Consider the following 11,725-nt stretch of genomic DNA (forward strand, 5'->3'; position numbering starts at 1 on the left):
TCCTACAACACCACACGCTGCTTGCACTTCCCTTACATCCTCTGTACCAATGAAGAACCTGATAAGAAAAGATGAGAAATCCTAATGCCTTCCCTTTTTCCTTGCTTATCTAGTTATTAGCAAACAGCACATTGCTCCAGCTCTTTGGGACAGTCAGCCAACTTGTTCTTATTTTTTTTCTCCTACTATGAGATGGGCAATTAACTCTTCTCAAACTTTCACCAATAGCATTCTCCAGGAACCAACTAGGACAATGGTCTCTCATCATCTTCATCTTCCTGACTGAAAATTAACATAATTCATGCTGTAAGAAGACTGAGCAACAACAACAAAAAAAAAAGACAAGAAAAAAAAACAATGAGGGAGGCAGGGGGGAATCATCCAGTCCCACTTGCTCCAATTGCATACAAAAGGTGATTTTTCTCAAGAGCAATTCCCCTTTCTGTATGAGAAGGAGACATTAATGGCACTAAACAATATGGCCCAATCAGAAACCCAACACTTCACAGGGAATATTCTGATTTTAAATGAAGGAGTTATTAGACTTCAACAGGCAGAATCACTTGGTTCCATTTCTCTCCCAGTGTGAAATTACCTCGTTAAACCTTTAACAGCTTGAGGTAAGTAAAAAGCTTTTACTCCAATGTCTGATAGGGAAGTTTTGTGAAAAGGATTCCTAGAATTTCTGTCCATAGGAGATTTAGCACAATTCCATTTTCATCTAGATGTATGTGCCCCTCAGCAGATGTAGGAGATAACCTCAAGCATGCTACTTGCCAGCCTGCCTCTGGAAAAGGTTCGTTGTCCTCATTAAACAGAAAACACTGAGAAAGTTAAGGAGACTTTCCCAAGTTGGAACACAAGTACCTTTTACTTGAAGCAACACTGTGCCCAAACCATATGTGCATATCCAAACAATCCCAGCACTGTGCAGACATTGCTCTGCTGTTGGATGCATGTAATGAACAGAACAAAGAGGCAAGTGGCAAAAGGAGGTTCTGCTGTACAAGTTTCAGCTCTGACCCAACATGAAAGGTGATCTGTACTATGGTGCTCATGTCAAGACAGTTATTTACAGAGAATCATCTCTGCTTTCAGTGTAATAACAATGTAAATATTTAGAGAAAATAGAGCAGTGTTAAAACATGACACACAAAAGCTTCCTAGGAACTCAGAAAACTTTCTGCAACGGAAGGAAATGATCAGAAGATGCACCATTTCCAGTCCCTCTTTATACCACATACACAACAGAGACCTTAAAAAGTCTGTTTCAGTGCTCCAGATGTCAGGAGGAGCTGTTATCTACCAGTGCACAGACCAGCTGGTGTTACAAACACCACTGGGGAGTGGGGTTTGACAATATAACTAAATTAACAACAGTTCTTCAGCTGTTTTAGGGAAGAAAAGTCACAACAGGATCTAGCAGCTTATTTCGATAAGCTGATTTGATATCCAGATGTCAAAGGAAATATATTCACAACAATTTGTCACAAGAAAGATACATTCTCTTCTCTGGACATATGCTAAAATTCTTAGAGGTTCACTTGCTAAGCAAGCAGAATCTCTAACTAAACTGAATGCAACCATACCCAGAAAGTTCAAAGAACCCAAAACTGCAGCATGGCCTTAGAGACACTGGTCAAGTTGACTTGGTGAAAAACATTTGTTAGTTCCCAAAGACACTTTAAACAGTGTATATATTACTTTCTTCTCATATATAACAAAAAGTACTGGAAGAGCTTATACATGAAGAAGAGATAGCAGGAAAGCATGACCAACACACTTCAGAGATCTGAAGATTAAGAGGAAAGTGGTTTAAAAGTCTTACGTCCCTCCAGAGCTGTGAAAACATACCTGATATTTAAGCCAGTGCTCTGGTCCAGTTTCTCCCAGCTTTGTAATTTTGCCAGAAGTTTCTAAAGCAAAGATGAAAAGTAGAGTTAGACACAGATGAATGTTCTAGTAGCTGATTTTCCAGAGTTTTCTCAGATTCCTCCATTCAAAGTCAGTGTCATTCCTTCTTCTGTGGATTTCATGGTCTTATCTAGGACTTTGTCATTCATCTGAGACTCCATTCTGGCCCCACAGCACTTGTGGTGATCAAAGTGAGTATCGAGGTTCTCACCATACACCTGTTCAACACCCATGTCTGGGCAGAGCCTGACATCATAAAAAGCCTTTCCAGCAGAAGAAATGTGAAAGAGAAACAGCAAGGCCAAAGAAGACACTATGATGAGATTGTTCTTTACACAGAATTTCCAGCTGAACAAAAGAAATCCTTTTGCCTTTTACACCTTCCTTGCCATAACTCCCCTCACGCTGACTTTTCAGTTTGGGAACACCTGCTTTGAGCCCATTGATTAAGAGATATCACATCTCAACTAACACAACACAGGAAGAGCCTAAAAGTCAGGACAGGCAGTAAAGGAAACCCCCTAATCTGTTCCTCCACCCAATGTTTCCAGCTCCTCACCTCATTTTCCAGTTCCACAGTCACCAGCTGCGCTTGGACCTTCTCATAGCGTTCCAGTTTTCTTTGGAGACCTTCTACCTCCTCTTTCAGCAAGCCATTGTTTTCTTTCATTTCCCTGTGGTGAAGAGACAGACAACTATTAAAGAGCCATGCAACCCAATTCCCTCCCACAAACTTCCAGATACACACAGAATAACCAGGGAATCGTGACATTGTACAAACACAAACATTCAACGTTTCACTTCTACAACCTTCACTGCAAAGCCACTGCTCCAAAAACCCCTGAAGTTTTATTGAACTTATTTTTGTCTACTCTAAGTACCATCCTATTTAAGCCCAAACAACCTGAAGTTTTGTATCTGCTTTACTATTTGACAAAATAAGGGTAGCAGAAGACTCCCAACTCCCCTGTTCAGTCCAGCTGGATGCAGGGCTGGAACACGGCAAGCACTACTGACCTGGATTTTGAGCATGCATTGAGATTGCTTGGTTTTACTTTAATAGAGGTGTGCAAGGGTGAAATAAAACTAATTTAACAACAAATGACCTTTAATCTGTTGATATATTTCCGTGCACAAAAAACAAGCATGAGAAAAAAAATTCCGAGATAAACAACTCAAAATGACAACGAAACAACTACAAGACCAAAACCAAGGAAAACTATATAATTTTGAAAAAGAAAAAGCTGGCAGGATGACTTGTGTAATTTTAAAAAAAAATAAAATAAGCCACACACAAAACATCTTTAGGCAAGTTATTTCATAGTACATTTAATTTAATTTTTCAAATCAACTGCTGCTTCAGAAATACAGAAAGCCTACTCTACCACAGGCTATATCAGAGTACTTTAGAAACTCAAACAAAACACTTCCTAAACATTATGCAGGAACAACAGGCCTTTAAAATAGTGGCAACAATAGCTAAGCAAAACCAGTTATTAAAGAAATGTTCAGCTGTCTCTTTTCTCTACAGGGAATTCTTTCCCAAAGCTGTATGGAGTTCATCACTACCTTTAAACATTGAATTTTGTTCTAACAAACAGAAATCACCACCCAGAACAATCAATACACATTCTGTGAGGCTCTTCTGTTCAAGAAGATTCCTCAGAGCTTGTCAAATCCTCTCAAAGAGTAACCATCACAACACTGCTCGGTTCATATGCATTATTTATAGGAAATATTTAAACTTCCTCTTAAACTTTCCACGTGGAAGCACAGTAGAGGGATTTGAAAGTGCACATCGTGCAGCTGTAGCAAGTACAGAAGAACACAAGATAACCCTCAACAACTGAACCTTTCCTTCACCTGAAGAAGGCGTTTTCCTCCCTGAGTTGCCGCAACTCCCGCTCCATTTTTGGGAAACGAGCCAGTTCTGCCTTCATGTTCTTGACAATTAGAGCATCATGTTCCTGCTGGGAGAACTTCTGCTCCAGATCCTAGAAAACGTGGGATGACAAGAGGACATCAATGAGTAAGTTGGAACTTGTAAGAACTATTTCTGCATTGTACTTTTTAAGCTCAAATCAAGGACTTGAATGAAGTTGGAAGGGAACTCAGTAGGAACATCTGCTCCAATCCACTGCTCAAAGCAGGGATGACTCTTGTTGCACTTGTAGAGAAGAGACCAGCCCAGATGTTACACCTGCTTACCCTAAGTTCATAACAAAAACACCCTTTGCTAATCATTAAAAAGACCTTTTCCTACCTACTTAACCAAATCTGTGATTTTCTTATCCTCTGTCCCTCCATCAATGAACTGCATAGAAAGGCATTGAATGGCCTGAAAGAATTAGGAACAAGAAGAAACATAAATGTGCATTTTAGCACTGTGTTGCTTTTTTTTACCACTAGAAAGTTTATTCAGAGCTGTATTGCAGAGTGATATCCTGTTTTCCATCCTTTCATTTCAGTGGAGGGAGTCTCCTCTTGCTGACAATGGTCTGGTTTCACCAGAGGCAATGCCACTGTCACCACCTGCTCAAACCAAAGTAACTCTCCACAGCTACCTTTGCCAGAAAGACAAGTGAAAAACATACAATCTCACCAACCTATATGCTAATTTGGAAGGACACGAAGCATCTCTATACTCCCATTTTAGTCAGTGTGGTTTTGAAAGCTTTACAAGGAATTGCACTTTCTTAAAGAGCTAAACCCAACTTCAGAGGAAGGATTTTCTGGGAAGCAGAAAAGTACTTGTAGCTGCTGGGTTCATCATCCACCATATGGAAAAAGATCACTCTAGAAGCAATCTCTTGCAAAGCAAACTTGTGCTGTGGCACAAGACCAAAAAGAGTATTCCCCCAGAACTCTGCACAAGGATATAAATCACCTTCTTATAAAGTTTGGGTTTTTTTCAATCAATTGATACAACAAAGGCAAAGAGTGCCAAATTACAGCTAATTGTAGACAGCCTGGTCCACCCAACCTCAGCTCTTGCTGGCCACCAACTCAGATACATGACAAACTAACCTTTACTTCTGTTCTTCCACTGAAGGACATCAAAAATTAAAGCTTTACATAGGTCAAAAAGTTTCTTACCTTAATCTTCTGTTCATACTCTGCCAGTTGGGATTGGTTTGCTTGCAGGGTCTGGATTTGCTGACTTGCCTCTTGCCATTTCCTGTTAGATGCAGACACAAAAAGTATTTAGCATTCAGAAATCATGCACCAGAAACAACCTGCATGCAGAACTCTCTGACAAACATAGTCAAACACTATTAACAAGGTAAATGTTAATGCTATAGAAGATTTTGTCTCATACAGTTTCACACTCATATCCCCTCTAATTTAGAGACAAAAACATCCACCCATTTTAACAAAGATGCATATTGAAAGAAATCAAAACAAAAAAAATCAAGCCACCTTAACAATGAAAACAACAAATACATACTCAGAGTAAATAAACCTTCACAACTCCAAAATTGAAGAGTTCAAGTTAGTAAGCAAGGAAAAACACTAGTAGCTTTCAACTACCCCTCCACTATGATTTAAGTCTTGATATTTTTGTTCTGTTCAGTCCCTAAAGTTCACTTTAGCCTTTCCCACCCACGTGCCTTCTGTTAACTCTCTACCAGGAACATGAGATATCACAGATTTAAAGCTCAAGTTGTGGTTCTTTTCCTCAAGGTACAATTAAATTCCACCTCAGAGTTCCTTTCAAACAACAGTTATAACCTGCACATCCAGATCAAAGAACCCCTTTGAAGAGGGGAAATCAAACGCTGTTGAAAGTTTTCTGAGTGATGACACCTGCACAAGACTCAAGTTTTGTTTGCCTTTTTCTCCCTCCAGTCATTCATCCCCTGCTTACTTTTTTTCAACATCCAGCTGTTCCATCAGCTCCTGCTTCTGAGAGTCTTGGCTTGTCATCTGCATCTCTTGGTTCATTATATTCCATTGCAGCTCTGATATTTTCCCTTTTAATACAGTGATTGTCTGAATTAATGGAAGAAAAAAAGCAAAAACACACAAGGTTATGACTCTCCAAGCTGGATATAAGGGATGGTGATATAAATCATTTCCAACTAAAAAGTACAAACACTGACTCTAGAAACAATCCCACTCTCACAAACCTTTAGACCTGGAAACTTACCTCAAACAAAGGTAAAAGAAAATCATCAAGTAACTTTCATCTGTCACTCAAATTGTCATTTCCATTACCTGTTACATGAGTGACCCCAAACTGGCATGAAAAATATCAAGCTTTAAAGTTAGATGATGATAAGTACATATATTAAAGTAAAAAATTATCCCAGAACCATTCCAAATGTATTTTGTCTGGGTTTCAAAATTTAAAATGTCTGGGTTTGCCTCAGCCAAATACCAGAGGCATTACAGTTTCCTTAAAAGTAGAAGCCAGTGGGTTTTAGGATTTTTTTCTAAATATCTTAACTCCAAAGAAAAGCTCACAGGTCATGTAACCTGACTTTGAACCTTGGTTCTGGATGTTGCCTTGCACTTTTTTCCTCCTTCTCCACATCAACTTGTCTAAGAAATCTCCTTCTGATCTGCTCACTTGTGTCTGGGCTTGGTTTGGTTCTAAACTTTGACAGCAAAGACACACATCACCAGGGTTTATTAATTTCCAGGTGATGAACACAGTGATTCCAATTATTTTGTTTGGGTTTTTTTTTTTTTTTTAATCAAAAAGGGCATTTTCAATTCACAAGAACTGCAAAGTGATCTGAAGCTACAAATGGATTAAAAATTGCTCTGTTCTTACTTCATTAGCTTCAGCTAATTTGCTCTCCTTCTCTTGCAGCTTCTTACTCATTGTCTCCATGCTCTTCTTGTAGGATTTGTTCATCTCCATTTGTTCTTTCAGTTTATTTTCAGCTTCTGTTTCCCTTTCCTGATATTGCTTTATGCGTGTGAGCAGCTCCTGGTTACGGTCGGCCTCTCGCTTGCCAAGGAAAAAAAAAAATGCAAAGAGACATAAGAAGGAAGTAGCACAAAGTTGAAGCCATTTTCCCTTCTGTCTTCATTCCTCATCACCATGGCCACCAAGGCATCATCAGACCACAGCTTTAACCTTTAACCTTTTTTTGCATTGGCAAGGCCAAAAATCTTACCAGCAGCAACTCAATGTCAAGAGCTACCCAGGGCAATGGAGCTGGAAAATTAAGAGACAGAGTCTTCCAAATCTCTTACACTAAGTCATGGCTATGAGAATACAAATGTGTCTTCACAGACTCCACTGCACACCCTCCAGCAGATCAGCAGATCTCCAGCAGAAAACATTCTGATCTCCAATTTAAAGCTGGGCCGTGCACAGCAAATCGACTTTCAGAAACTCAGATCTCAACAGTTGGGTTAATAAGACAAACTTCCCTCTGCAGCTTCTGGAAACTGTATGAGGCCATTTAAAAGAAAAAAACCAGTGTTTAAATGCACAGTTTTATCAACTAATACAATAAGTACTTCTGTGCTCTGACCACCTTTCATACACCATTTCAGTTTATTCCTACCACAAATTAATTCTTATTGAAAAAATGCATAGTAAATTGCTTTACTAATCAAAGCAAATCGAGACATGGATTTACATAGTAAACAAGGATTATGCAAAGCAATGTGAGGTTCCTAAAACCTTTATCCACATGACTCAGAAAAACACAGAATCTGAGCAGGGTAATTACCAGAGTGCTGGATTAGTGCTGCTCCCTTTTTTTGTACCAGTATTTCAAGGGTTTCTGTGACTGACTCAGCTACATTCCAGTTTGAACTCTTCCTGGCTTAATCCCACATCACCTGACTTCAGAGGAACAAGGAATTCAGTCACTGACTTGCTATTTCACAACTACACACTAAATCTGTCACCCAGCATCCTTGTAAAATACAACAAAACATGTTTATAATCAGCCACATATGAGATTTTTATTATGCTACAAGACCCACTGATCTACTGCTTATTCCAGTAAGATCGTTAAGCAAACATATGTGGTCATAAAAGCAGAAACCAATAAAAGCTATTAGTCCCTGAGTGAGGCTCACTGTTTTATCAGTGCAGGCTCCCTTGTGTGACACTGCATGGCTGGCACTATTGCCATTCCAATTAATTACAGTCACACAGACTAAATGCTTGCAGTTGTGCCAGCAGAAGTTTAAATTCAGCTAGGAGAAAAACTATTAAATACTTCTGGGGGAAGCAAATAGTAAACCCCTTTTATTATGGCTACCCATGATAACTTTAGAGCTAAACTAACAGAACCCAGTGATCAGATCAGGGGTCTGTCAACCTAACAAGGCTTCAAGTTCACACTCTTGTGCACATCAATAAGTTGGTGCAATGCACTGCAAGGGGATCTGTAGAGCAAAACAGTTGGTGTTGGGAACTTGACACCCACACCACCACCACCTCAGCAGTAAATGCAAACACAGTAAATGCATTCCAGGAGCATCTACTACAGATTCACTGAAGCCCTGCTCTGAAGACAGGGTTTATTAGCAGCTGGAGAACACCAGGCTTGCTCCAAAACAAAGTTGCCTATACACATTCTGAGACATTCCACTGCAAAGCACAGCTCGTGAGAAGTGGAAAGGATATCCTTGATCCAAACCAAAACACCACTGTAGGTGCTCCACAGGTGTTGTGACTCAGGCCTGTGGTCCCAAGCCACCACACTCACCTCATAGTTCCTGGCATTGGTGTTGGCTGCCTTCTCCAGCTCGATGCGAGCTCGTTTGTGGCTGAGCTCCATCTGCATCTTCTCCCGCTCCACCTGCAGCAGCTGGGATTTGGAGTGGATCTGCCCAGCTTGTTCTTCCAACTGGCCAGGTCATGTGTGAAAAGGGACATTGCACCCCATTAACAGCACAGCAATAATAAGGCAGGGTGGTGCCTCCCACCCTGTACTGCTTCTGCTGACATTTACGTGCCATTTTACAAAGCACCAGGAAACCATCTCCAAATTTGTTGTTGTTCTCACACCAGCTGCAGCTGGGGAACCACGCCCAAAAGCCCCATATCAAATCAAGGTGAGTTGGAAAGAAATTAATTCCAAGTTCTTCACTCAGAATTTTTCCTTCCATCTCTAGAGATACTCTGACAAAATGTACTTCTCTATCTAAAAAAAGTTTTAATTATGAACTCCCAGAGCCTCATAAAAGTAAATGCAGCTGGCCAAGAAGCACAGATCATGCTCCCAATAAAATGCAACTGCTGAGCAAAATAACATGTTTTTCTATGACCTCTGCAACATTACACTTTATTTTTTCATTCAAATTACCTTGGAGCACAGACAATGCTAACAGAATTCCTCATCTGGTGATGTCCACCCAACACACAGGTAATGGAGACTCTACCCAGAGAGAGCCTCCTCTGACCATCACTGTCACCAGAGATGTAACAGAGACACAAATTGCCTTTTGGCAACATTTCAAATGCAAAGCAGATTTACATTAAAATAAGCAAGCTTATTTTATACCTAGAGACTGAAATAGAAATCATATTAACAGAACAGAGAAACTTTATTCCAGCCTAATAAACAGTCCTTAGGATCCAAGATGTCAACTCATTTTATGCTTTATGAGCATGAAACAGCTAAAAGAAAGAAAAGTAAGAATCATAGGTGGGTGCAAACAGAAGTGGACATGAAAGCACAAACTGTTTGAACTGTTTGTATATCGAAGCCACACTCCTGTTTGTGTCCAGGCAAAGAAACCTTAAAACTATGACAAAAAAAAAAAAAAGGTAACAAAGTGTCTTACTAGAAAAATGCTAACAGATCTAAAGCTCCTCTGTTCAGCAATATGAAAACAACTTACAATTTAATTTCTTGAGCTGTTTCACAGATATAACTTGCAGGAAATAATTTCAAAGCACCTTTCTCATTCTTTTACAAAACAGAAATAAGTATGTCTGACACTTGAAAAAATTAAATATTTTCTGGAAAAAATTCAGAATGTTGACCAAAAGCAAGCTTCCAATAGTGAGCTTGTGTGAACATCAGTTTCAGAAAGAACGGTCAGATTTGAATGAAATCAATCCTGATTCCTGGAATCAAAAGGAGCACACAGGCACACTGATGAGGACACCTCACCTGCATCCTCTGCTGGTACTGGATCTGCAAGGAGCTTTGAGATGGTCCTGGTGGGGCCAGCCCAGACACCCCCTCCATACGCTGAGATATGAAGTGGTTGAGGGATTTCAGGGTGGAGAAGACAGTGGTGTTATTTTCCAAGTCCTCCATGGCTCTGGAAACAGACAGAAATAGAAATCACCAAACAGAGCACGCTGCTGGATCCTGGCTGCTCTGCTGAGGAGAGACACGCCACTGCCCTGAGGAAACTCTCAATGTCTTCCAATCTACAGGGTAAAATCAACCTGCAAATCACTGCAGGTGCATCCTAACCCCCAGAAAACACGACCCAACCCAGGCTGGAGTTGTAGGTCTCTGAAATGAGAAACTGAAGCAAGACAGGCTGTTCTTCCGTGGGCTTTCTAACCAGAATGGTTTGATTTTATTTAAATACTTTCTCCCCTGAATTTTGGCCTATAAACATACAAATAAAAGCTGTCATGAGTCATACAAAACTTAATTTTCTTTTCTGGGAAACAAGTTAACATTGTAGGGCAGGAAGATCTACAGCAGGCAATAGTAACAAACAGAACTCATTACTCTTCCCCCAAACGTTTGAAGCTGACGGGGGAGGAGAACTAACTTCACATTAGCAGCAAACCCTTCTATTCAACTTGTTTCTGGTTTCCCAAAATCACTCTGGAAGCACTAACTTCCAGCAAGAAGTCTTCCCCAGTTCACAGATCCCTTCTATAAGTAAAACTGCATTTCCTCGTTCACACAAAAGTTTTTGCAAATCCTTCAGATTCAGAAGGGCCGAAGACAACTCAATCCCGGAGCTCCGAAACGCCAGCAAGGTTTCCCAAGAGACTTCAGGGAGCCTTAAGGGAGTTCCTGCAGTGACTGCGTGCTCCATAAAGCCCCAGGATCATGGAAGGCAGCCACAACATTCACACGGCTTGGGGCGCCGGAGACACAGTCCTGGGGACAACTCCAGGCTCCTGCACTCTCAGTTATTCCTTGGATTTATATCATCGCGAAGAGGAGGCGTAACAGCAGCACACGGGCAGCAGAGCAGCCAAAACCCGGGAGAAAGCGTTTATTCAAACTACGCACTAGGGTACGAGTACACACGAATTCCGGAGAGTCCCCTGCCCGCAGGGGGCTCGAGGTAGGCAAGCCTGCCCTCAAACCTACTGAAAACAAGGACACGCCGGTCCCGCCCGCGGTTCCGAAACCCCCGCGGCCGAGGGACCCTCGGGGCTCCCGGAGACCCCCCGCCCGGCAGCGAACCCGCGGCAGCGGCGGGCACGGGGCTGCTCGGGGGCTCGCCCGCGCGGCTCCAGGAGGGCGGGAGCGGGGCGGGACCGGTGGGGTCCATCCATCCATCCCCCCCCATCCCTCCCGGTCCCTCCTCGCTCACCGGCGCGCGCCCCGCTTGGATCTCCCTCCTCTCCCCGGCCACGGGATCTCACGGGAACTCCGCGCCCCGCTCTCGCGAGAACGCCGGCCCTGCCCGCCGTAACGACGGGACTAGGCGCGCATCTCCGCCCTACCGTAATTCCTCGGCGCGGAGGAGCTCCCAACTCCGCCTCTGGGTAACTCGCCCGCCGCCGCCCCAAAAATCCCCTTGCGCCCTCCTGCTCGGGCAGAGCCGCCCCGGCCCCTCCGCAGCTGCAGCCGGAGGAGCAGAGGAGCAGGCACATGCTCTGCCGGCTCCCATTCCCACCGCGAAT

At 42.2% G+C, this 11,725-nt stretch overlaps 1 protein-coding gene across 1 annotated transcript in view; it reads right to left on the reverse strand.

Moving 5' to 3' along the window:
• MAD1L1 (mitotic arrest deficient 1 like 1) overlaps positions 1-11,472 on the reverse strand; it is a 353,651-nt gene extending 342,179 nt beyond the window's left edge. The window contains exons 1-9 of the mRNA XM_027656701.1: positions 11,413-11,472; positions 10,011-10,164; positions 8,598-8,738; positions 6,695-6,874; positions 5,783-5,907; positions 5,011-5,092; positions 3,778-3,908; positions 2,474-2,588; positions 1,855-1,916 (exon numbers count right to left, since the gene is read on the reverse strand). Coding sequence (XP_027512502.1) covers positions 1,855-1,916; positions 2,474-2,588; positions 3,778-3,908; positions 5,011-5,092; positions 5,783-5,907; positions 6,695-6,874; positions 8,598-8,738; positions 10,011-10,160 — 986 coding nt within the window. The 5' untranslated portion in view covers positions 10,161-10,164; positions 11,413-11,472. The remainder of the gene's footprint in view (positions 1-1,854; positions 1,917-2,473; positions 2,589-3,777; positions 3,909-5,010; positions 5,093-5,782; positions 5,908-6,694; positions 6,875-8,597; positions 8,739-10,010; positions 10,165-11,412) is intronic.
• Positions 11,473-11,725: the final 253 nt, after the last annotated feature.

Source organism: Corapipo altera, unplaced genomic scaffold (assembly GCF_003945725.1).
Source record: "Corapipo altera isolate COAL_440 unplaced genomic scaffold, ASM394572v1 104, whole genome shotgun sequence".
Lineage (NCBI taxonomy): Eukaryota > Metazoa > Chordata > Aves > Passeriformes > Pipridae > Corapipo > Corapipo altera.